This window comes from Manacus vitellinus, unplaced genomic scaffold, assembly GCF_001715985.3.
Source record: "Manacus vitellinus isolate BGI_N305 unplaced genomic scaffold, ASM171598v3 scaffold_21_pilon, whole genome shotgun sequence".
In the NCBI taxonomy this organism is placed as follows: domain Eukaryota; kingdom Metazoa; phylum Chordata; class Aves; order Passeriformes; family Pipridae; genus Manacus; species Manacus vitellinus.
The window spans coordinates 5,293,514-5,316,542 of NW_021939546.1; the positions used below are offsets into that span (position 1 = coordinate 5,293,514).

At 44.4% G+C, this 23,029-nt stretch overlaps 1 protein-coding gene across 1 annotated transcript; it reads right to left on the reverse strand.

Annotated features, from left to right (window-relative positions):
* Positions 1–41: 41 nt before the first annotated feature.
* Positions 42–17,127, reverse strand: ALG6 (ALG6 alpha-1,3-glucosyltransferase). The gene is made up of 15 exons (XM_018072398.2): positions 16,621–17,127; positions 15,248–15,359; positions 12,982–13,066; positions 11,119–11,208; positions 10,360–10,448; positions 8,501–8,583; positions 7,776–7,840; positions 5,736–5,921; positions 5,364–5,499; positions 3,278–3,363; positions 2,795–2,879; positions 1,640–1,710; positions 1,282–1,350; positions 687–885; positions 42–535 (listed from the first exon to the last, which is right to left on the reverse strand). The coding sequence occupies exons 2-15, from the start codon at positions 15,327–15,329 to the stop codon at positions 338–340; spliced, it is 1,524 nt and encodes a 507-aa protein (XP_017927887.1). The 5' UTR covers positions 15,330–15,359; positions 16,621–17,127; the 3' UTR covers positions 42–337.
* Positions 17,128–23,029: the final 5,902 nt, after the last annotated feature.

Below are 23,029 nucleotides of genomic sequence, written 5' to 3' on the forward strand. Positions count from 1 at the left end.
AAACTCAATGCTACTTTTGCTAATACAGCAAATACAGGGTATTTTAGCATTAATTCAAAATTTGGTCCTTTATTAGGCATTTTAGGTTTACAAATGGTAACAAAAAGTATGACACCTCTGAAGAAAACACACCAAATCATATTTCCAATGCTCTTCAACAGACTTCTCCTTTGAAACAGTCTGATTGTTTTGTGTTTGAATAAGCCAAACGTGTTTCCTGACTTTCCCTGGGTTCCAGCAGTTGTGTCCATCCCAAACAGGTTCCCCTGCAGCGCTGACAGCACTCACCAAACACACTCTGTCCTGCACAGTTCAGTCCTGGAGCTCCACAGGTAGATTAACTGATTTTCTTCTGGCTTTTGCTATTCTTGGAGTCCCAGAGTATCACAACATTAAAATACACCAGAAATAATAAGAAGTGTAAGCAGGAAACAATGGACACGGATATGGGGAATAAATCCGGGAGGCTCTGGGGAGGAGGCACTGCAGCACTCAGGAGAGACAGCACACCCATCAGGGACAGGGAAAGAAGGAACTGGAAGATAAGGAATGATGGATTAGGTGTTGGTGATGTAACACCTCAAACAGGTGAGCTGTTACTGCATTGTTTGGGTGCTCTGTTACAGCCCCCCCTCCACTGACACTTCTGTGCTGCAACTCAGAGTTACAGCAATTAAATCGCTTACCAGAATCCTGACAATCCTGGGAAAGGACTTAAACCAAGACACATATCCCTTCAGGGAAAGGGAGAATGCTTTGAGCTGCAGGTCCTCTGCTGAGGTCTTGTCCAGGATGGAGAAGGAGGCCAGGCAGGTGGCCAGGAATGCCGGTGTGGTCACGGCGTAGGGCAGGAGCAGCCCGTCCCTCAGCAGGAGAGGCAACATGCTGGGAGCAGGATCATCCCAGCGTGAGGGCACAGATCCAGAGGTGTTCCAAAGAATGAGAAGAGGAAAACCAATAAATACATTTATCCTTACAGGAACTGGGGAAGAACATGGTGTTCAGAGAATCATAGAATGGTTTGGGTTGGGAGGGACCTTAAAGCTCATCTCGTTCCACTCACCTGCCACAGGCAGGGACACCTTCCACTATCCCAAGCTGCTTCAACCTGGCCTTGGACACTTCTCTAGGCAACCCATGCCAGGGCCTAACCACCCTCATAGGGAAGAATTTCTCCCCAGTATCCCATCTAACCCAAGTGGGAAGCCATTCCCCCTTGTCCTGACCCTCCATCCCTTGTCCAAACTCCCTCTCCAACCATGTTAATAGTTTCCAACTCACCTGAAAGTTGACACGAGTAAAAACCACGTGGCCATAAAGGGGATTTCATTTATGATTAAGCAAACTGGACTAGAACGAAAAGAGGAAAAACAGGGATCAGATCTTCCCTTGTCAAACACCCCTTCCAGGTCCATGTGGGACATGCACATGGAACAGCAGCACCAGTGACTGTCCCCTCAGCCAGAGTGACACAGGACAGACCAGCCAGGCTGTACTTGACACCTTCATTTCCAGGTTATTCAGAAAAGCAAATGTGCAGAGTGTTTAAAATTCAACATATTTGTAGGTTAAAGAGCAGCATGCAATAAGAGCTCGAGGAAAAGATCAAAATATATCCCCAGGAATATAATTTACTTACACTGCCACCAGAAGAATGGATTTTTCGTGGACTTGAAAGGAGAACAGGAAAAATGACAGGGCACAACTAACCTTAGGAAAGGAGATCAGAGCTGGATTAGTGTGTGTGACTGCAATGCAAAGCTCTGCTTTAGTGTCTCTGGCACAGACTCCACATGGAGGCAGGAGCTCAATGATCTGAGTTTTCTAATTAACTGCTATATTTCCTCCAGTGCCACTTACAGGCACCAGAGCAGCTCCTGGAACCACCCACACGTGGGTGAAAACACTTGGTTTGAAAGTTGACCAGGATTAGTCAGAAAGCACTTCCTACAGAGCCCTCACTCCTGCTCAGCTTCACCAAGAACATCTCCACCAAGGAAACACAATGTTCACCCATAGAGGCACTGGAAAACCTCAGTCATGGTAAGAATTGCCCACCCTTTCGACATAAAATTTTGCTCCTCATCATGAACAGTTAATACACCGGAGTAAATAAACTGGTTTGGATTTGTTTTTGCTCCCACCAAATACAAAACACACTGAAAACATCAACTAAATCTTAGAAAGTGTGACTTCTAGGCAGTGTTGTGATATACTCTCAAACATCACTCACATAAATCAAAACCAGAAATTATCTTGTACCTCTCGAAACTTTAGCACCAGTGCTCCATATAATTTTTGATTTTTGCATAAGTCATGGCAATGTGCTTCAATTCAGTGGTATGACTAAGGAAAGGCAAACATTTGGGATAATAGGATCATTTTATTTTCAAACCACTAATAAGCTCACAGTGTCCATTTGGGGACTTTTTAATTGAATTTTGCAGCTGATGCAATAAGAAAAACTAACACTTTGGTAGCTAAACAAAAAGAAGAGAAATCCCAACTCTGTATGAGGCTTTAATGTGTATGGAATCTTCTGAAGGCTCTTCGGAGGAAGATGATAAAATACAACATTAAACAAAGAAAATTGAGGCTAAAGTAAAAAGTCTGGGTTTAAAAGACAGGTCAGACCCCCTGGACACATGAAAGTAAAGCCCTTTTTAACCAATTCCTTCAGCATTTCATGGCACACACCCCTCTGTGCTCTGCAGCAACTGCTGTTGGAGTGCTGGTCACACCCCAGTGCTGAGGGGTGGATGAAAACAAGGAGCAATTACAAACAAACACTTACCAAAGCAAATTTAAACCCTCTGAGGGAAGGCTGGACAGTGAGTTTGATACAGGCAGGAAGCAGGCTCAGGAATGTCACAGCAAAACTGGAGAGTTTTGTGAGAAAAACAGTTTAAATACATGAGCAACTACATCCATTAGTACTTCACTCTGCAGGCCTAGACCTGAATTCTTCACTTAGTTGAGAAACAGACCTGTGAGCTCTGACTTCTAAGAGCACTCAAAGGGGTAATTCTTTGAATTTGCAAATTTTAACTGTTTTTACCAGGCAGCTTAAATCACTATATGGACAAGCAGGGAATTTTTCAGTTCCTAACAGCACTTGGGGAAACCCTCATCACTCGGGAGAAAAGTACAGCATAGGAAAGAAAATGTATTTTCAATATTTTAAACACAACTTCTCATAGTTCTTTGAGAAAATTCACTCCTTTTGCAAAAAATAACGCAGATAAAAACTACCTAAAGCACTTAAGTTATGTCTTACCTGAGTTTGAGCTGAGTTTGAGGTGATACTACATTCTTTATCTTTATAAGGACACTTAGACTGCACCAAATATTGGCTACTTTATCCTGGAAGAAAATAAAAAGGTAATTAGTGATAATTATATTCATTTAAACTTATGTTTGTGACAACAGTGGGGCTTGGGAGGTGGGGATTGTTGGGTTTCTACTATGAGAGTGCAAAAAACACTTGCAGATGTACATCATATTCTTAGATGTACTTGAGCTTATTCTGAATGGAAGTTTCAAGAGACTCGATTAAAACATGCTCTAAAATAACTGAGAAATTGTTCTCCAGCACAAGGGACAACTCTTAACTCATGAGGCCACATATTCTGTGAGAATATGGCTCTGACACCGTGTCCCTGAGCAAACAAACACTGGCACATGGGAGTCCCTTTCCAGGAGGACCCCGTGCTGGCCCATCCCATTCATGCCTGGCTGTAGCTGTGCTCAGTGCCCGCCAGCACTGACAGAGTTAACCCCTAATAAATCAAGGAGTCTAAAGACATTAGCAGTTGTGCTAGGATCACTTTCCAAATTAAATCTGTAAGCACAGCTCGTGAAACTCATCCCCAAGCAGCTGCTGGAGGCACAGCTGTGTGGACAGAACACCACGGAGGCACCAGCACCAACAACTGAGCCACCTCCCTCACGTGCTCGCCAGCAACACGGGATATGCCGAGGATTCCGAGGGGACACGGCTTTGGCAGCACCAGCAAACACCACTTCACAGCCAGCACCATTCTACAGCCTCAGCAAGTGTTCCTGGGCTGCAAAGGGACACAAGTCAAAGAACCTGTCACACACGCCCCGGGCTGAGTTACTGGGCAGTGCTTACGTGGACAATTTCTCATTTTATCCGCATTAGCATCCAGCAAGTCACTGCCCTGAGCAGCCCAGGAAATATCTGGGCTAATATTAGACTAAAATCCTGCAGCTCTTTTGGACTCATTGGTTATTGTCATTTACAGATTGTATTTTTAAACTTGGTACTGAATAAAAAGTGTGGTGACCCACACTATTTCTTCATAAATTCCAAATAATCTCCAAGAAAAAGGGTCATTTTTGGGGGGGAGGGGGTGTCTGTGTGAGGAGGGGTCTTTTTTTGGAGAGGTTGTTTGGTGTTTGTTTGTTGGGATTTTTAAATAAACTAGCAGAGAGCACATTAAGAACACTTCTGTACTGCTGCCTTTGGTACATCAACATTAACTTCTGAAGAAAAACATGCCAGCTGTGATATTATCTACATCTGAGAAAGACTGGAAGAATAATAAACATTAATTAAACTACATAAGTATTTGCTTTAATCCCTGTGACAACACAACCTGAAATTCAAAGCTTCATTTTATTGGTTAAGCTTGAAGGTGAGAATCTGCTGTATAAGAGGGTAATACTGACTCGTGCCCTAATTAAGCAAAAGAGCAGCAACAACTCCCTGTGAACTGGGAAATGGGAACCCTTTCTTTCATCCCAAAACTCCTGTGGCATTGCCACTAGATAAGGGAGGAACTGCTTTACTGGATTAAGGCTGCAGTAGTACTCAGCACTTGCCAGCATGCAACTGTCCATAGCCTTAGGAAAAGCAGAACTGGCCTAAAACTTTTGGAAAACATTGTGGAAATTGGCACAAGGTGGGTCAAAAAGAAAGTTCTGAGCTGTACCCACAAAATTGTTTTAAATCCTTTTTTTAAATACTTAATCCCACTGAAAAGAGCTGAGAAGAACGAAAGACAGGCTGAAGCTGTTCACTTTCAAGGTTACATCTTCTGACACTGTCAATTACTATGGAATCTATTTCAATGGAAAAATGTATGGATTGAAGTATGGGTCTGATGATGGGATAAGTGTTGTCTACTGGTATAATATCCTGGAAGATGCCAGCTGAGCTGGGGTTAAACACTGGATTAAATAACTGGCAAGGACTGCCTGCTGAAGAAGCCTCTCGAATTACCCGTCCCGTGGTGTGTCTCCCCCATGAAATCCCTAAAGGTCACACTGAAGGTTTCTCAAGGGATCTAAGAATACAGGGCAGGGGCAGTGGGGTGGGGAGAAGAAAACATGCATGCCTCAAACAAGCCTCTGTCAATGGGAAAGAGTCTTCTGAGTACTTGCATGATTTGTTCCACGTCGGTGCCGAACGGGAGCCAGCAGGCAGCGAAGGACAGCACCACTGTCCCTGCCAGTTTGGTCAACAGCACCAACCTGGGCCCAAGAGAAGAAAAAAGCTCTCACTTCAGGAAAAGCAACCCAGCAGAAATACCTGCCTTAGATCTCAGCAGCAAATACTCATTTTGCAGGAGAGGAAGACGTTACAAAAGTAATCTTCCCCCACAGCTGAATTCAGAAATGCCCACATGCAGATTAGGAGGATCCTACTCTCCATGCCAGGCTGTCCAGGCGTATTCCTGAGAAAGACAGAACAGTTTAAAGCCACTTACCCCTTTCCCTTCAGTCCCTTCTTGAAGCACTTCCCCAGTAAATAGCAAAAAAAGGGCAGGGAATGGTAGAGCTCCATTTGCTTGTAGTTTAAGGCCAAGCAAAAGGCCACCGAGCCCAGGAGGTCCCAGTCATGGGACAAACAAAGGACACCCCACAAGGCAAAGCCGAGGCTCACTGAGTTGTATATGGTTTTTTATGTCAAGGACAAGACACACATCTCGGTTCTGCAAGTCAGTAATTAATGCCCTGAGGGACGGGCATAAATAGCTTGGAAAATTAGTTTTTTCAAGTTAGTTTTAAAAACACATTACCAGTTGTGACTGTTTCATTCACAGAGAGAAATAATTTTACTTCCATTTAAAATGTAATTTTTGTATCTCTAAGGCTTGATTCAGAGCTTGCACAGGCAAATACAAGGACAAATTATGTGTGTGCTAATTACATATATAAAGTACATTCAGTCAACCAAGCTTTTGGTGACAGTACTGTACAACATGCATCTGGGAAAACTTTCTTTCTGTATTTACATAATTAAGAATAAAGCTTTCACAAGCTTCTCCTCCCAGCTCACAAAAGATATGTGCAGAATATTCAAATATATCAGGGTTTAAATTATATGTAATTTAGTTCAAGGACTTCTGAGGTTCTTGTGATTCTATTACACTCACAGGGCACCCTCATCCATGACCAGTTCCCTTAACTGCTAATACTGCACAAACAATGAATAATAGTTACTAAAAGCAATGTTGCTGCCTTATGACTTTGAAAACAGGTTCACAAGATCAGTAAATTTGGAACAGACTAAGCTATGCTTACTATTAAATTGCAACAAAATATTAGCTTTGTCTTTTACTTGGCGTTCTTAAAAAAATGAGATCAACCAATAGGGCACAGAATCCCAGAATGGTTTGCTTTGGGGGGGACTTTGAAGCTCATCTTGTTTCACCCCCTGCCATGGTCAGGGACACCTTCCACTATCCCAGGCTGCTCCAAGCCCCATCCAACCTGGCCTGGAACACTTCCAGGGATGGGGCAGCCACAGCTTCTCTGGGCAACCTGTGCCAGGGCCTCACCACCCTCACAGGGAAGGATTTCTCCATAATATCTAATCTCCTTGTCCTGTCACTCCAGGCCTTTGTAAACAGTCCCTTGCATTTCTTGTATTGCCAGAAATGTCCCAATACTTGGTTTCCCTCTGTCAGTGTAGCTATCTGTAGGACACATCCACATGGCCCATGTTGCTTTCAGCCCACTCCCACTTCCCACTCCCAGTCCTCAGGTGTATTTGACAGCTCATTGATTTCCCATCAGCAAACTCCCACCAAAAGGCCCTGATCTTGCAGCAGTTCAGATTAAGCAAATCTTTGCCTTCCTGGGAGCAGGGCACAGGGAGTGATGCTGTTCATGTAAGAGTGGCAGGGCTGGACCAGCCCACAGAGGCTCTGCAGGACATCTCTGCTTCCACTGCATCCCCCCAGCACGAGGTCAGCTGACAGCATTTGCTTGTTCATGTACAAACCCAGTACAAAACCAGAATTCTTATTAAAACAGATCCCCTGTGAAGGTGTCTGCACCAACAGGACCAGTCAGCCCTGGATTCACTTCACTGTGAAGCCAGGACAGAACAGCCCATTTTACAGAACTGAACATTTCCCACAGCTACTCCTGACACTCCTCTGCCACCCAAGCAGATCTGAGGTGATTCCCTCTCCAAACACAAATCACAGGAGCACAAGCCATCACTCTCTTCCCTGTCACAGCACCACTGGTGTTGTCTGCAATAAAGTGACTGACAGAAATACGAGCTGGAGGCACAGAAAGAATTATATTCATGTTTGGACTGATTTGTCCCAATATCAATAATTTTTATCTCAAATATGTCTCAGACTTACAGTTTCTTTGATATCTCTGCTTTGGGGTGGCAGAAGCCCCTCAGATGACTTTGTATGCAAGAATAACCTTGTGCCCAGCCAAAAAAAAGTGCTAAAAACAGTGTTACTCCATAAACACAAATTCATCTCAGTGCAGAACAAGGATACTGGAAGTGTCCATGGTCAATAAGAATGAGGCCTGGATAAAGTAGGATACAGAGAGCACTGGAAACCTGGAAAGAAGGATCAAAAACGAGAGGGGACAAATGATTATTCCCAAATTAGACATTAGACAGAGGAACTTACACCTCTGCAGTACAAAAATATGTCCCTCCTTGGTGCACCCTATATGTAGGAATCTTATTCTCCACAAGTAATCATCTGTCAGTAACAATGTGAGGAATAAAAAAGGTTAAAAATTTTCTATAAATGAGAAAATATTGAATATTGCCTGTCCTTTGCAAACAGCTCAAAGATCACCCACACCCATCTTAAACCTTAAACCACTCCAAAAACCAGGAGATTTATTATTCCAAAATGTATTGAATCTACTGTGAGGAGTGTTCAAGAAAAAGCAGTTCTCAGATGCCCCTGTGCCACACCATAATCTTGCTTTTACTACTCAAGTAACAAATTCAGAAAGAAATATAATTCAGGAGTTCATGGCTACTAAACTTCAGAGCATCTTGTTATTGAAAGCATTAAAATAATTGCTGTAAGATAAAATAATGGCTTTTTTAATCTTTTTAACTGAAAAGCCTTTAATATGAGCTACACTGATTGTCAGCTTTACATGGGTTTTGGATGTTAATTAACTCAGTGTTACAGTTCTACCCTGTTGTAACAGTGTTTTCTTTGTTTAATTTACACATACACACACACCAGGTACTTGCCTTCTTTTTAGCAGATGTTTCTTTCAAGGAAGAACAATATAAAATAACTGCAGGAATATAAACCAGCAAATCAGCAACAAACACTGCAAAATAAAGATTAACTTTACATTAGAATGCTCCTAGGAGATGACAAGGACAACATACAGGCAAGTGAGCATTAAAATATCAGAAAGTTCTCCATCAGAATAAACTGGGCAGTTCCACTTCAAAGGACAAAAAGAAACAGGTCCACAGAATTTGATCTTGTTAATGTGTGTAAGGCTCATTTCTGATGTCCCAAAGCTGCTGCTTCCACGTGTTCAGCTGTCCTGGCTCCTGGCACAGCCTCAGTCACACAGGGAGCACACTCTAGTTCCTCACATGCCAAAACCAGGGAGGCATTTGGGAATGCCCCAAAGAAATCGGCTCTGACTGGATCCAGGCAGGTTCTTTGATGGGACAGATACTCTGGGGGCACAACTAAGAAGCTCCAGATTGTAACAATCTCTCTGTGAATTAGTGATGTGGGTAAAGAGACTAAAACTAGTGATTTGGCTTTGATAACCTGCCTACAGCAAGTATTTGTAAGAGAGTTGACAAGAAAACAGAACCAGCAGGTTCCCCTGCCTGGGATTATGCCAAGCAGGTGAATTCTCCTTGAGCCTGAGAAAAACCTCAGATTATTTTTAAAAACCAGTTTCATTAAATGTGCAATGGTTCCAAAAGGGAAAGTGTACTTTGCCTCTTTTTAGCCAAGGTCTTTGGAAGAAAACGTTTCAATATCTCAGTTACCCAGTGATGAATTGTTTTGCCAGCTTAAGCCACAACTAAACAAATATACCCAAGGTGTTAGCAAAACAAATACACTGATGCTTCAAATAAAGCTGACATTGACCACTCTGAATTATTTTAATGCATTCTTCTAATGGCTACTGTTAAATAGTGTTTATCAGCTCTCTAGATCCATCAGTGGTTTGTCAAGTGAGTTGATTTCAAAATTAATAAAGACCATTTCAAGGGTAATTAAGTTCTAGTGATTTTTATTTTTTTTTCAATTCAATCAATTACCAGAGACCAGACTGAGAGGTTTGTGAAGTACAGAAAAGCTATTGATGAACAACAAATTCTGCTGTTGCAATCAGAAAAGCATTTTGTGGAACTCGAGTGTTAGAGAAAGCAACACAGACTTAAAATGAAGGAAAGTAGAAACAGGATAAGAAGAGTTCATTGGAGACATTGTTTGCTGTTTTCCTGATACAGTTACCAAATCAAGTTATTGACACATTTTCTCTCTATTTGTTTCATCATTTTCTTTGTAGTGGCAGTTCAACATAATCAAAGAGTCAGAAGAGTGACTGCAGGAAAATGAAATTCAGAATAGATGTGGTAAAATAAATTTTTACTTTTTTGTTAACAGTAATAATATCAAATCTCTTTCCCTTTGAGATCAAGTATCTGCTCATAACAAAGATCTCTGAGACCTCAACTGGCTGTTAAGTCAGTGAATGCCAGTCTACATGTAAATTAATTTTAATATAAAAACCAAATTCAGCTAAAAATGAAAAGACTATTTATCAGAATGGAAGGGAAAATAAGAATATTATTTTCAAAATTAAAAAATTAGTCTATGCTACAAAAAGTAGCTTTGTTTCAGAGTTTTTAATGAATCAGTTGGGTTGGAAACTTGTTTTTGTATTTTATATTTATCACTATGGCAGAAGAGGAAAGAACACAGGACTTTGGTTCATAAATGGACCTGCAAAGCCACCTGAGTTAAAGAACTGAGAATAAACCAGAAAAAACAGAGAAGCTGCATATCAAACATGTTAAATGAGTGAGCCAAAGGTGCAGGACCATCCTAAGGAACAGAATTTCCCTACCTGTTGTCCGCATAAACAGCTTGTGTGGCTGACTCTCGTAGCCCCGGGAGCTGTGCAGGGCAACCCAGTCAGGATTTATTAACTTGGCACTGGAAAACAAAGAACAGACACATCAAAATGCAGACAGTTCTCATTTCCCTTCACACTCCTCTCAGCAATAAAGATGACAGGCACAGGAGCATATTCCAAGAGTCAAGATGAATGAGAAGAAATATTTCAAAGAGCAATAGTGATCAATGAGAGATCTTCCTCACCCCCAGATCAGTTTACACTATAAACTATTTCACAATTAAAAAACCCTAATCTTTGGAAAAAGTAAAAAGGGAATACAATATTTATTAGAACAAGATAACCACCTTCAGTCTGGTTCCACTGACTTTTAAAAAAACAATTGTAAATACCTTTCATACTTAAGTATTAAATATAAACCATTTACAGTTCACATAGATGCCCCACATAACTCTGCCTGTGCACTTTAACCTACATTCTTATTCCATAAGTCTCATTCCAACGGCAGTAAAGCCCTTGTGGAAAAAGTATTCCAATAACAGAATTCTATTTACATGATATCCAGTCATCAAATGACACTGGGGCTCTCCACACACAAGAGCTTTCCCGAGCAATGCACCCAATTCCTACAGCACTTTTTCCCTGGGCATCACTGATCCAGCAGTGGAAAGCTGAATATCCAAGCTGCTAAAATTTAGACCTGGCAAAAAGGAGAATGTAACACAGAAGTATTTGAAATCCTGAACTTACATGTAAGCACACACAAAACTGTGATAGGCTGTGAGAGGTGGATAATCAAGGCCCCAGTACAGGAGGTTGTTATCACTTGTGTTGAAGTACCTAGAAAAAATAAAATTAAATTTAAATAAGTATCTACATTTCCAGCTTGGTTTTGGCCCAAGGAAAAGGCTGAATGCTAAATGTATTCAAAATCTAAAACAGAAGGTAGTAACTTGTGTATCTGTTTAATTTTACTGCAAATAAAGAAAATCTCGAGCAACAAAGTAACAGCAACAGTGACTCAGAGTTCACATATTTGTGGCTGCAGAACAGGTTTAGAAAAGCTGCAAAAGTTCATTTATCTGGAGTGGGGAAAATCCTAGTTCTCCCTCAGAACTCGGGTGGACCACGTGCAAGAAAGGAAAAGGATTTTCCCATTTGTGATTCCATTGTGTCAGTATTTCTAGGGAAGGCTGGCAGCAGTTCAAATTGTCACCTCTTCCAAGTGAGAAACAGAGGGTTTTGTCCAAGGAAAAGTTACAACAATAAGGCATCAGATCCTTTTTATCTCCCGGTGAAACACTGATTACTCTACTCCAGCTGCCACAGGGCAAGCTCTTGGCTTTTCCAGTTTCTCTCTTCAAATGCAGCCAATTTTTGACATTTATTATAGTAAATGATATTTCTTGAATTCTTTATGAGCTGCCTGAAGTGCCTTATGAGCTGATGATAAATCACATTTCTTTGAGTTGCATCTCTGCTTCTCATCCTACAATTCAAGACCACTCATGCCAAGGCGGTGCAGGTTCTTCAACAGAATGTAATGGTTTGCAACTTTTAGTGAACTTTAAAGTTTGGGGAGTTTATTTTTTTAATTTTACCTTACATAAACTCATAGTTTCAATAAAAACCCCAAGCCCATATCCAGTAATATTTATCAAGAAAGCCTTCAGAGTTTTAATTAGCAGTAGGATAAGAACGTTCTTAAAGCATCCTTTAATAAATAATGTCAAGACTCTAAAGAACAACATAAATAAGAATTATTTAAATTCTAGAATGTAATCCCTTGCATAGATGTGTTTTTCCCAATGCCCAAGATTGAATACGACTTTGCTGTATCAGAGATTGAATTCCCAGACCAGAACCAATCAAAAAAACCCCAAATTTCCATTAAAAATATAAAATTACATAAATGATAAAAACAGAGAGCAAACACACCAGGACCAAGATGCCCACCTGGCAGCCCATCAGCTAAACCCAGCCTGCAACAGTTTCATCTGGCCCCTGGGAACGCCTGGAAATAATGGCTGCTATAACTCCTAATTTTAAGTAGATATAGTTCAGTGTAGCAGAGTGGATCAAAGCTACCAACTCTATTATTATGGAATATCCCTTATCCCAGGTTTGGAAATGATAATACAGATACAACAGGATGGTCTGAGGTCACTACACAGAGCCACCTGCAGATATTTACAGAAATACAATTGAATTAATATCCTATTCTGTCATATCAGTGTGTTCCCCAACAGCTGAGGAAAAATTACACCAGACAAACACCACCACTGTCCCTGCTGGAAGATGACCTGGAATTCCAATATATTCCAGTTTGTGTTGTATCATATATATGGACTAAATAATTTTTACTGTTCCATGCATGATCTAAGGAATAATGGCAATAATGTAAAAAGAAATAAAATATTTGGAATAATTTTCCTTCTGTTTTAAGTGGTCTGTACAAATTAAGATCACTATCCTTACATCTACATTCCAGGCACTCACATCTAAAAAATCTAATAGGAAATGGGTGGAAACAAAGGACTCAGAGGTGTAAAACACAACCAAAATTTCAGTACATTCACCCTTTGTAAGCTGAGCTCCACCAGCACCACCTACCACTGCCTGATGGGTAAATTGTAAGTAATTTCTTGCCAGTGCCTCTGAGCTTCATAGTCTCCATACATAGGTGGTTTTCCTGCACCTACAAAAACAGGACAAAGCAGTCAGGAATTATTTGGTTTATACAGATTGCTTTCCCCCAGTTATGTATTGCATATTAATATACTACTGATTTTATTCTCCATTCCTCTGTGGTATTGTAGAGCAAACAGACACTGCTATGCAGTCTCACAGGGAGGACAAAAAAGTTCTGTGTTCTTTTGGCTTTCTGGATATTTCTGCAATAAGCATTTATCAAGGCCCTGTGCGGTGAAGAACTGCTTCCTCATCTGACAAAAAAAATCACTTCCAAGTGTAGATGAAAAATGGGGCACTTTCACTGATTTTGTGTGAACTACTGCACTTCCTTAGTCCATGTTCTCACCTGTGTTCCAGCCACGTTGTGGTACCTTACTATTAAAATCAACAACCAGCCTTTTTTCATGAGAAAAAAAGCTTTATCAATGCAAACACTTCAGTGTCTACTCAAATAGTTCCCTCAATGGAAGGTTAACTCTGATACTGGCAGCATGTTAAGCACCTTCACACAGTTTATTTACTTCTATTAACCTGCTTATTGAGAACAGAGACTGGACTGATTGTACTCCCAGTGAAATATTGACATGAGCCAGACAGAGATTTAAGGGTTTCTTTAAAATACAGGAAAGCCATCTATATTTCTTCACATGATCTATGTTTGTGGGAGTCCCACAAGCTCAGTTATGTAGTATTTATTCCCAGAAAGTGGAAAGGACATATTATCTCTGCTACTTTATTCCTGGATGGTAGAGAGAATAGATTATCTCCACGATATGACACATTCAACCTAAAGTTTCCTAAATAAGTGAGGTCACTGGGGAACAGGAGTTTTATCAGTGTCAGTTCTGGAGCTATAAATCTAGTGGAACATAGAATCTGCCTTAGGATTACTGAAATTCAAGATTTTAATCCAAAGTTTCACCACAAAAAGCCAAATACAGACTGGTCAGTTAATTTAAGAATGCATATTCAGCTTCCATCTATAGCAAGCATGGAGTATATAGACAAACTGGGTTAAAAATTAATAAAAATGCAATATTTTATTTTAAAAGGGTTATTCCTTTTCCTATTCCAAAAGGAGTTACATGATCATTGTGTAGGAAATCAGATTAAAAAAAATGTTGTTCTAGTTTAGGTATTATTTTAGACTATCTTTCAAAGTCTTGATTGATTTGAAATTAAATCAAGTTTTAAAAATCCTGTTAGCAGTGGAATTGTAAATACTTGAAGTGCAAGAGAAATTCAGTGTTGTGTGACAAAAGATAGGGTGTTTTCTGCCTAGAGATGGGTAACAGAGCCTCAGTTACCTACAGATCTCTCAGAATGGCATTTTCAGAAAGCAAACTCAAACCAAAACAACTGGGCATGCAACTCAGGTTCAAGCAAATTCCTTCACTTGAGTGAAGCCCAGGAGTTACCAGTTCAATCACCAGAATACTCCTGAACAGCTCCAACCACTCAGGGGATGAGGCTCCAACTGACTCAACAGAAAACCAGAGCTGGACTAAACTGAGCTTGTGATACTTTTAACAGAGGAAGGTTGAAAATAATGGTTGTTTTTTTATTTTTTTCCTCAGTTTGCAGAGAGCAAGCTCAGAGCAAGCTTATGCTAAATGGGAATGGCATTGAGAGGCTTGGAAAGAAACTTGCTAATTCTTTGCAAGTGTTCTGACATGGGGAGGAGAAAAACTCATCCATTAACAGGATACAGCTGTAGCTCAGGTTGTAAACAAGCTCAAGGAAGCACAGCTCCAAGGCAGAGTAATCCCTCACTCCACGTCACTTTTACCCTGTCTTCATTAGCACTACTGTAGTTTTAAACCCATAATTTATATTTAGCTGTCTGATATCAAATTTAAAGGACAATAGTAAACAAATCTACAGTTGGACTGCAATATTCTGCACATAAAGGCACAGGGGAGAACAGCACTGCTGACCACCATCACCCCTCAAAAAAAAAAAAGTTGTGGTGTTTTTTCCCCAGTGTTTTGTTCCAAGCAGCTGTGATGTTAATCGTTGCACTCTTCAAAAAACAAGAACAAGGAATTCTGAGGGAAATCAAGAGACACCAAAATATGATGACACTTGAAATAACACATTGTTTCCTATTTATGATTTCACAGAAATAAAAAGTTGATTTTAATGTACCACGAGGTCTACAATTCAGCCTGTGAAGGTGCATTACCTGAGTAGGAGCCCAGTGACACAGCCCAGCGCACAGTCAGTGCCAGCAACACAGTAATTGTCATTAAGCTCCACTTCTCCATGGCTGGCCTTTGTAACAAGCCAAAAGGGACCTGAAAAAAAGACCACAAACATTGCTACAATACCATCCAGGGGGTTGTTCCTTGGGGATTACTGCTAGTCCTGGTTAAGGCCACTTAGTTTCTCAGTTAAGAGCACCACTGCCAAATTAGGCAGAGTGTAGATGTGGGATAGGCAGCACTGCTGGTTTAAAGGTATTACAAGTTATTTAAATGAGGGCTGATCTCCCAGCAAACTTACTTGACCACACTAAGAATCCAGTAACAATAAGAAACGTTGCCAAATCTGTAAAAATTAAAGGCCACATGCATCAAACTCAGAAAACAAAAAACAGGAAAATAATTATGTTGCCCTATGTAAAAAGAAAAAAAAGCAAAACAAAACAAGCCACTAACTAACTATAGAATATGCAAACTTTGACCCAAAGAAACAAAAATATTTTAGTCTGAATTAGAAGAAAAGTGAGGAAGAAACTAGTCCAGCCTTGATAGTGAGAGATGGGATGAGCCTGGGTACAACTGGCACAGATTTTCCTTGCAGGAAAGGCATCATTTGACTTAAGAGAGTTTAATATACTTGTTCATGAGCAAAAAAAAAAAAAAGGCAACAACAACAACAAAACCACACAAAACCAAAAAACGACCCCACAAACCAACCTCCTCACAGCAGCAGTACTAAGCTGCTGTTTTAGTAACAGACAAGCAACATCCAAGCCATATTTAGGTGATTCTGCTCAAACTACATCCATATTTATTTCCTATTCACAGAAAGCTGTGACCCAGCACCACCAAGGGAAAAGTTAATTAATAATATAAATCTGTGGCAGCAGTAGATCACCATCTATCCATAGAAAGGTGAACACTGACATTTGCATGTTTTCAATGTGCCTAAACCACAGGGGAGGCACTTTTATCTAACTAAAAGATAATGGGGTCGACTCTGTAGATCCTTTCACTCTAAGTGGACCCCTGTGCTTCCTAAATTTGGGTCTAACAGACCCAGGGTCCTATAAGAATTCCAAAATCAAGCATCACAAGCCCGGTCCTTCCCTTCTATAAAATACATCTGCCCTTCCCTTCCAGCTCATCAAAACATTTATTAATTAATTACACCTTTTTAATTTCCACATAACAGAGACTCCCCCATCTCTGTTCCTCTCATTTACTTCTGCCATTCGTTATTTTTGGAATAACTTGTTTTTCTGAGATACTGAATTTCTTTCTCTCCCCTCAAAAGTGGTTCTTGAAATAATTCTTTCCTACTTATTTTTCAGCTTTAGTAATTATCTCGTACATCCTGAAACAAAAAGCCATGCCTTTATTAGAATCTAGAGCACAAATCTCTAGTTTCTGCTATCCTGTGAGTAACAATATTAAACAAGGAAGAGGTTCCAGGGGATGATAAAGCTGGTTTGGTCAGTCCCAAACTTTTCGCCTTCTGCCTCTGCACCTGCGACACTGAGGGTCTCTGTAGTGAGATGCCACCTGGAAGCATATGGTGAAAATCACTCAAAAATCCCACTATCCTTCCACACTGCCCACGACGAAGATAAATAACACCAGCACAGACCACCCACTCCTGGCCACAGGGACGCTGACAGAACTCAGCCAGCGATGCACAGCCCTTAATACAACCCGCTTTAAATCAGCACACGTCTCAGCAGCGCCTTTCCCCTCCTCAGAAACGCGAACGCTGAATGGAGAACTTAATCTGTTGCGGCAATACCCGTCTGTGATCCTGCTGTTCCCCTCACCCTGGTCAGGAGGTGCTTTTACTCCTCACAGTCCTTCATCCCCCTCATAACTCACTCACCCCGCTCTCAGATCCCACTCACGCACTTCGCACCCCCCGGCCTCCTCAGAGACCCCCGGCATAAGCTGTCGCTGAGGGACTCACGGCCAGGGCTCCCTGCGAGTCCGCCCGAGCTGCTCCCACCCACCAGCGGACCCTGCTCCCCTCAGCCTCCAGCCCCTTCACCTCAGCCTCCAGCCCCTCACCCTCAGCCTCCAGCCCCCTTCACCCTCAGCCTTCCAGCCCCCTTCACCCCTCAGCCTCCAGCCCCCCTTCACTCACCTTCCAGCCCCCTTCATCCCTCAGCTCCAGCCCCCTTTCACCCCTCAGCCCCCGCAGTCCCTTCACCCCTCAGCCCCTCTCGCCTCCCTCAGCGCCCTCACGCCCCTCAGCCACCTCAACCGTCCCAGCCGTGCCAGCCGCCCTGGCCTCCCTCAGCCCCGCTCACCGCCCAGTTCAGCCGATCCCAGTTCAGCTGGTCTCAGCTCAGCCGGTCCCGTCCCGTCCCGTCCGTTCCCGCCCTCGCTCCCTCCCCGGCTCGGCCGCCACGCGCGCTTCCGCCTGTGAGGCGCCTTCCGGGCGGGCTGTGCGCATGCGCGGGGCGGAAACCTAGGAATCCTTCATGGATCCGCGGGGGGATGGAGAACTTCAACTCTGGGAGAGCTGGGGGTGTTCCCCTGGAGAGGAGAAGGCTCCGGGGAGACCTTAGAGCCCCTTCCAGTGCCTAAAGGGGCTCCAGGAGAGCTGGAGAGGGACTTTGGACAAGGGCCTGGAGGGACAGGACAAGGGGCAATGGTTTCCCACTGCCAGAGGGCAGGGTTAGGTGGGATATTTCGGATGGAATTCTTGGCTGTGAGGGTGGTGAGGAGCTGGGATGGAATTCCCAGAGAAGCTGTGACTGCCCCATTCTTGGAAGTGTTCCAGGCCAGGTTGGACGGGGCTTGGAGCAACCTGGTCTAGAGGAAGGTGTCCCTGCCCATGGCAGGGGGTGGGACTGGATGAGCTTTAAGGTCCCTTCCAACCCAAACCGTTCCATGATTCCATGGCACATGTAGTGCTCACATCTCCATGGCAGCAGCTCAGGCAAGTGGGGGATGCGCTACTGGGCATTGCTGATGAAAAGCACAGTCCTGGCACATGGGAAGACCAGCTTTTTGTTCAGGCAACGAATCTCGGTGTGGGTTCATTTTCACAGAAGGAAGGGAGCAGCTAGAAGACTTGTTCTTCAACACACCGGGTCACTGGGAAGAAGCTCCTCATCTCATCCCACCCCCTGCCTTGGGCAGGGATACCTTCCTCTAGACCAGGTTGCTCCAAGCCCTGTCCAACCTGGCCTTTCCTTCTGGCTGTGTGTCTGACTGAAACTGAATAGAAAACTGATTCTTTTTAAAACCACATACTGAGGTTTTCATGTCCAGACCTTCCACATGAGCAGCCAGCAGTGCTCTCCTTGAACTGGAATCCCAGGACTGAAAGTTGTGATGGGTTTAAATACAACTGGTACTGAATGAAAGTGTGGTGAAGAAGTGTCTGATTACTTGTAAATGAAATGTTAAGGTAACCAGAGATAGGAAACAAATTATTTTTTTTTAGAAGCACATGTAATTTTTAAAATAAATAAGCACTATGAATATAATATTCCATAACACCAGAGATGGGTTTTCTTTCTTTATGTTCTTCCAGTGCAACAACATCTAGAATACTAATTTCTACTATCACAACCATTTTTGAGTGTAAATTGCTTGGACATCCTGGTCCCTCCGACACCTGCCATAATTTCTGTCACTTGTGGTGTTACCTCAGGTGAGGCAGCATGAAGAGACTGAAAGTCTGAGGTCTTAAACTGATAAAGGCAAAAATCACACCTCTTTGCTGTTTTACTGTGGTGTTTAGAGCCATAATCCTGTGGAAAGTGGCAGATTATGCCCATCAAATTTTACACAGTTTATCTAATCTGTTGTACTCCATCACTTATACTACTGCTAAGTAAAATGCAGGATATTGGTAGGATTTTAAGGGTTGTCTGGAGATCACAACTCTGTAAAATAAGCATAATCCTAAAAACTCATCAACCACAAAGTAACTTGGAATACACAGTTACACGTCCTGAACCCACTGTGGCTGGAGCTGGTTTATGACACTGAAAACACGCGATGCAAAGTGAATTCCCAGCCTAAGCCCGGCGAAGAATCACCAGGGCATATTCCTATTTCAGTCCTCCTCTCTTCTCTTTCTTTTCCTCTCCTTTCCTTCCCTTCCCTCCAGGATTTTCCATGCCCGGAATTGTCCAAACGGCGAGGCCGGGGAGCACAGCAGCGCTCAGCCACCCCCAGTCCGTGATCGTTGCCTATGGGCTCCTACCGCAAAAAAAGGAAGAAGTTTTTCTGTTTTATCTTGCAGGTTATTCCTAATTAGTTTCTGGAGCTGGAATGGGCGAGCAGGAGCCCATGGCCGCACATTCAAGTGCATTATTTCAATTAGCTGAGCGCTCTTTGTTGCAAGGTGAAATCATTCACTCCCCGGGAAAGCTTTTTTATTGAATGCTTTCTAAATACTTGCATTGGGCACGTCGCCTGGAATTGAGTCTCTGTCACTAGTGTTTCTGCGGTGACTTTGACCAGATCAATGACTGGAAAAGGCATTAAGGACACATTGATACCGCGGGGTAGGAGACGAGCGGGATTTGGTGCTCAGGAGTAAAGAGAAACCGATAATGAGCAGATAAACGGCTTTTCTTAACCCTTGGCGTTCTCGGGAGGCTTCGGCAGCTCCGCTGCCACTTCTCCTCCACCCTGGCTCTCAGGCTTTATGTAAAGCCCAGCGGTGGCAAGGCAAATATCTCCCGGGTGTTCCATAAATTTGGAGTGAAATGCGGTCAGGATAATAAGAAAGTCTTTCCTGGAGCAGACGGAGGGAAGAGCCTGCGGCCATAAAAAGTTCCAGCTCGTCAAGGATTTCGTTTCTGAGCGGAGCCGTGATGCAGGAGCGAGCGGGGAAACAAACTCTGGAGACGTTTTCAATTGCAGATTCACAATCTGACCTTTTATGCCGACACCAGAACATCGACCGTGATTTAGCGGGCACAGAGCTGGGCGCTGGGAGCCACGCACCGACAGCCCGCTGGAGCCTCGGCTCTTTCCTATCCTTTCCCGAGCAAAAACAGGAATAAACATTTTTGAAACCACTGCCGGGGAGATGGATTTATTTTATTTTATTCCCCTGAAATACTAGGACTTAATAAAGTAACTAGAAATTATTGAGGGTTTGGGTGGTTTTCTTGAGTCCCTGCGATTCTCTGGGCGTTGGGGGACACGGAGCTTCCCCCGCCCGACCCGGGGACTCCCAGCCCGGGGGATGCTCCGAGCCCTCGGTAAAGCAGAGCGAGACTTTCCATCCCTTCATGGAGAGGAAAGATTGGGCCGTTTTCCTGTGTCCCGGCTTTTCCCATTTTGCTGAACCTCGAGAAACCCGGGGTTTTATTGCACCTGGAGTTCAAGGACGCTCCGTCTCACACTTCGCCGTCTTAATAAAGTCGCGCAGTGCCTGCTTCCTCAGCTTGCTTACCAAATCCTGGATTAATAAAGTTTACTTAGTTATTTAAATAGATTAAATGTCACATTTTAAATGGAAGGGGAAGGTTCTACCTTCCTGACCTATTTTTCATTTCTGATTTAGAAAAAGGCAAGATTAGCATGGATATTGCATTTTCAAGGATCTCGCCACTATTAAATAGACTGTTAAGTGCATTTTATGGCTGAAGAGTCTGTTCCCAGTTCAGTCTGGAAGACGTGCTAAGTTCATCTCTACCTGCTACATTGAACATTCACTGACTAAAATACTTCCTGTGGATGTAATACCTATGCTCTGCATCTTTTAAGTACATAACGCTTTATGTTTTAGCACTGGTAACACGTATTTCAATAAAAGCCCCCGAAATAGAAGTGTTGTCTACCAAGAAAACTGCATGAGGATGTTTGGCCAGTTGCAGCAGTTCCCGGCTCGGGGAAAAGGCACAGCGGTGGGAAGGGAGACTTCGGGGAGGGATGACAGGGATGCTCGCGGCTCCGGGCGGAGGTTTAAGCGGGAGCGCATCAGTCGCCGCCCCGGGGAATGCCCGTTCCCGTGCCCAGATCCACGGGGATGGGCAGCGCAACTTGCGCGTGGAGCTCACTGTGATTTGTCACCGGCTGCCTTCTAACACCAATAAAGTCCCCCTCGGAATGGCGAGGCTGTTTTTCCGCCTCCCGGGCCGAGTTGACCCCGCGGGGTCGGACCCCCGTGCGCCTCGGTCACGAGGAAGAGTCCACAAAACTGCCCGAGCTGCCCCAGGAGGCAAAATCCCATCGAATTCCCTCGGGAACTGCCCCCCTGCCCCGCACACGCAGGTGGGAGAAAAAAAATCTTCACCCCCGCAAAAGCAAGTCCTTGTGTCTTTCCCGGAGCGGGAGACTCCCGAGAGCCCAATGAAGGACGAGGGATGGCGCTTCCCAAAGCGAAATGTTGGCCCCCCTTCCTTTATTTCTGGCCCAGGAGAGCCGCATCCCCAGAGTCGGAGGGAGCGCTGGGAGTCGGCCAGCGCTGCGATATGCGGGGGGTGGGCGGTTAAACGCCCCCCCGTACAGCCCGCGCGGACCCAAACCAGTAACCCTCGAGGAACAGGGAACTGTATCCCAAAGGGGTTCGATGTCCCCAGTGGATGATTTGCTCCGGCCACCTCCCTGTGGGACAGACCGAGAAGGAAGGTGTCCGATGGGCATCCCTCCCTTGGTGCCCCCGGAGTGCTCCCGACGGTGTTTCCTCCGGGAAACCGGGCCTCAGTTCTGCCGTCCCGCAGCTCCGGAGAGGGGTCTCCGACCGCTACCCCGCCGGGAACACGGCTGTGCCGAGCCAGGGGACTGGGGGCGGAGTGGGCTCCTTACAGAGGAACAACTTCCACGCGCGATAAATACACAGTGTCCGCAGAAGATCTTTCCTTGCCTTTTCCAACGCTCGCCGCAGCCTCTCAACACCCATTAGCCCCGTCAGCCCGTAACTTTTAGCCCCGCGCTCTGCCCGGGAACAGACCGTGGTGCTATAAATAGACGGTGCTGGGAGACGGCGGAGCGGAGTGGGGGGGAAAAGGGGGCGCAACTCCCGCGGCCGCACAGGGAAAGGTGAGAGTTCCTCGGGAGCCTAGGAAATGGCCCTGATGAGCCCATCCCGTCCCTTTTTCAACCAACGTGATGGTTTAGAGGATTAGGGCCAGATCCTATCGTACATTCCTTCCCCGGACGGAGGGAGCGGCGGGGTCGTAATCGCAATAAACAAGGGGGGAAAGTGTCAGTGGAGTGGAGGTGGCTCTGGGTAAACTCTCTGGGCTGCGAGGAGGGTCATTTTCGCGGTGTTTCGGATCTAGTTACTTCCAACACACCCCAGGGACCGACGTGACACGACTTACACTAATGGGCATCTGTCACCGGCCGTGTCAAGTTGTGCCATATGCATCGGACAAGTTCGTGGAAGGGAAAAGCAGAGAAAGAACAAGGAAAAGAGTTTCTGTGGTCTGGCTGAGGCCCGTGGCTGAGGAAAGTTCGCCAGGACATGGTGCTCCCGTTTGCCCCCGGCCCGCCGCTCCCAGTACGGTTGTGGAGTCTGCGCCCGCTCCTCTGGGCAGCACCGTGCGGGAAAACCGCTCCCGTCCCGGCTGCAAACCCTCCCCTATATGGGGACCGATTTCTGGCACCCCCGGGACCGCCGAGCCCCGCCGGTAGCTTTGTGCCCATTCGGTGCCGTCCCGGGGGCGGCTGCAGACACCGGGAGTGCTCCCATACCCCTGCAGTGCTCCCGGTTCCCCGGGGTGCTCCCGGCCTCGGGGGCTGTGGGGGTGATCCCAACCCCGAGTGATGCTCCGGGCTCCGGGGGATGCGGGATG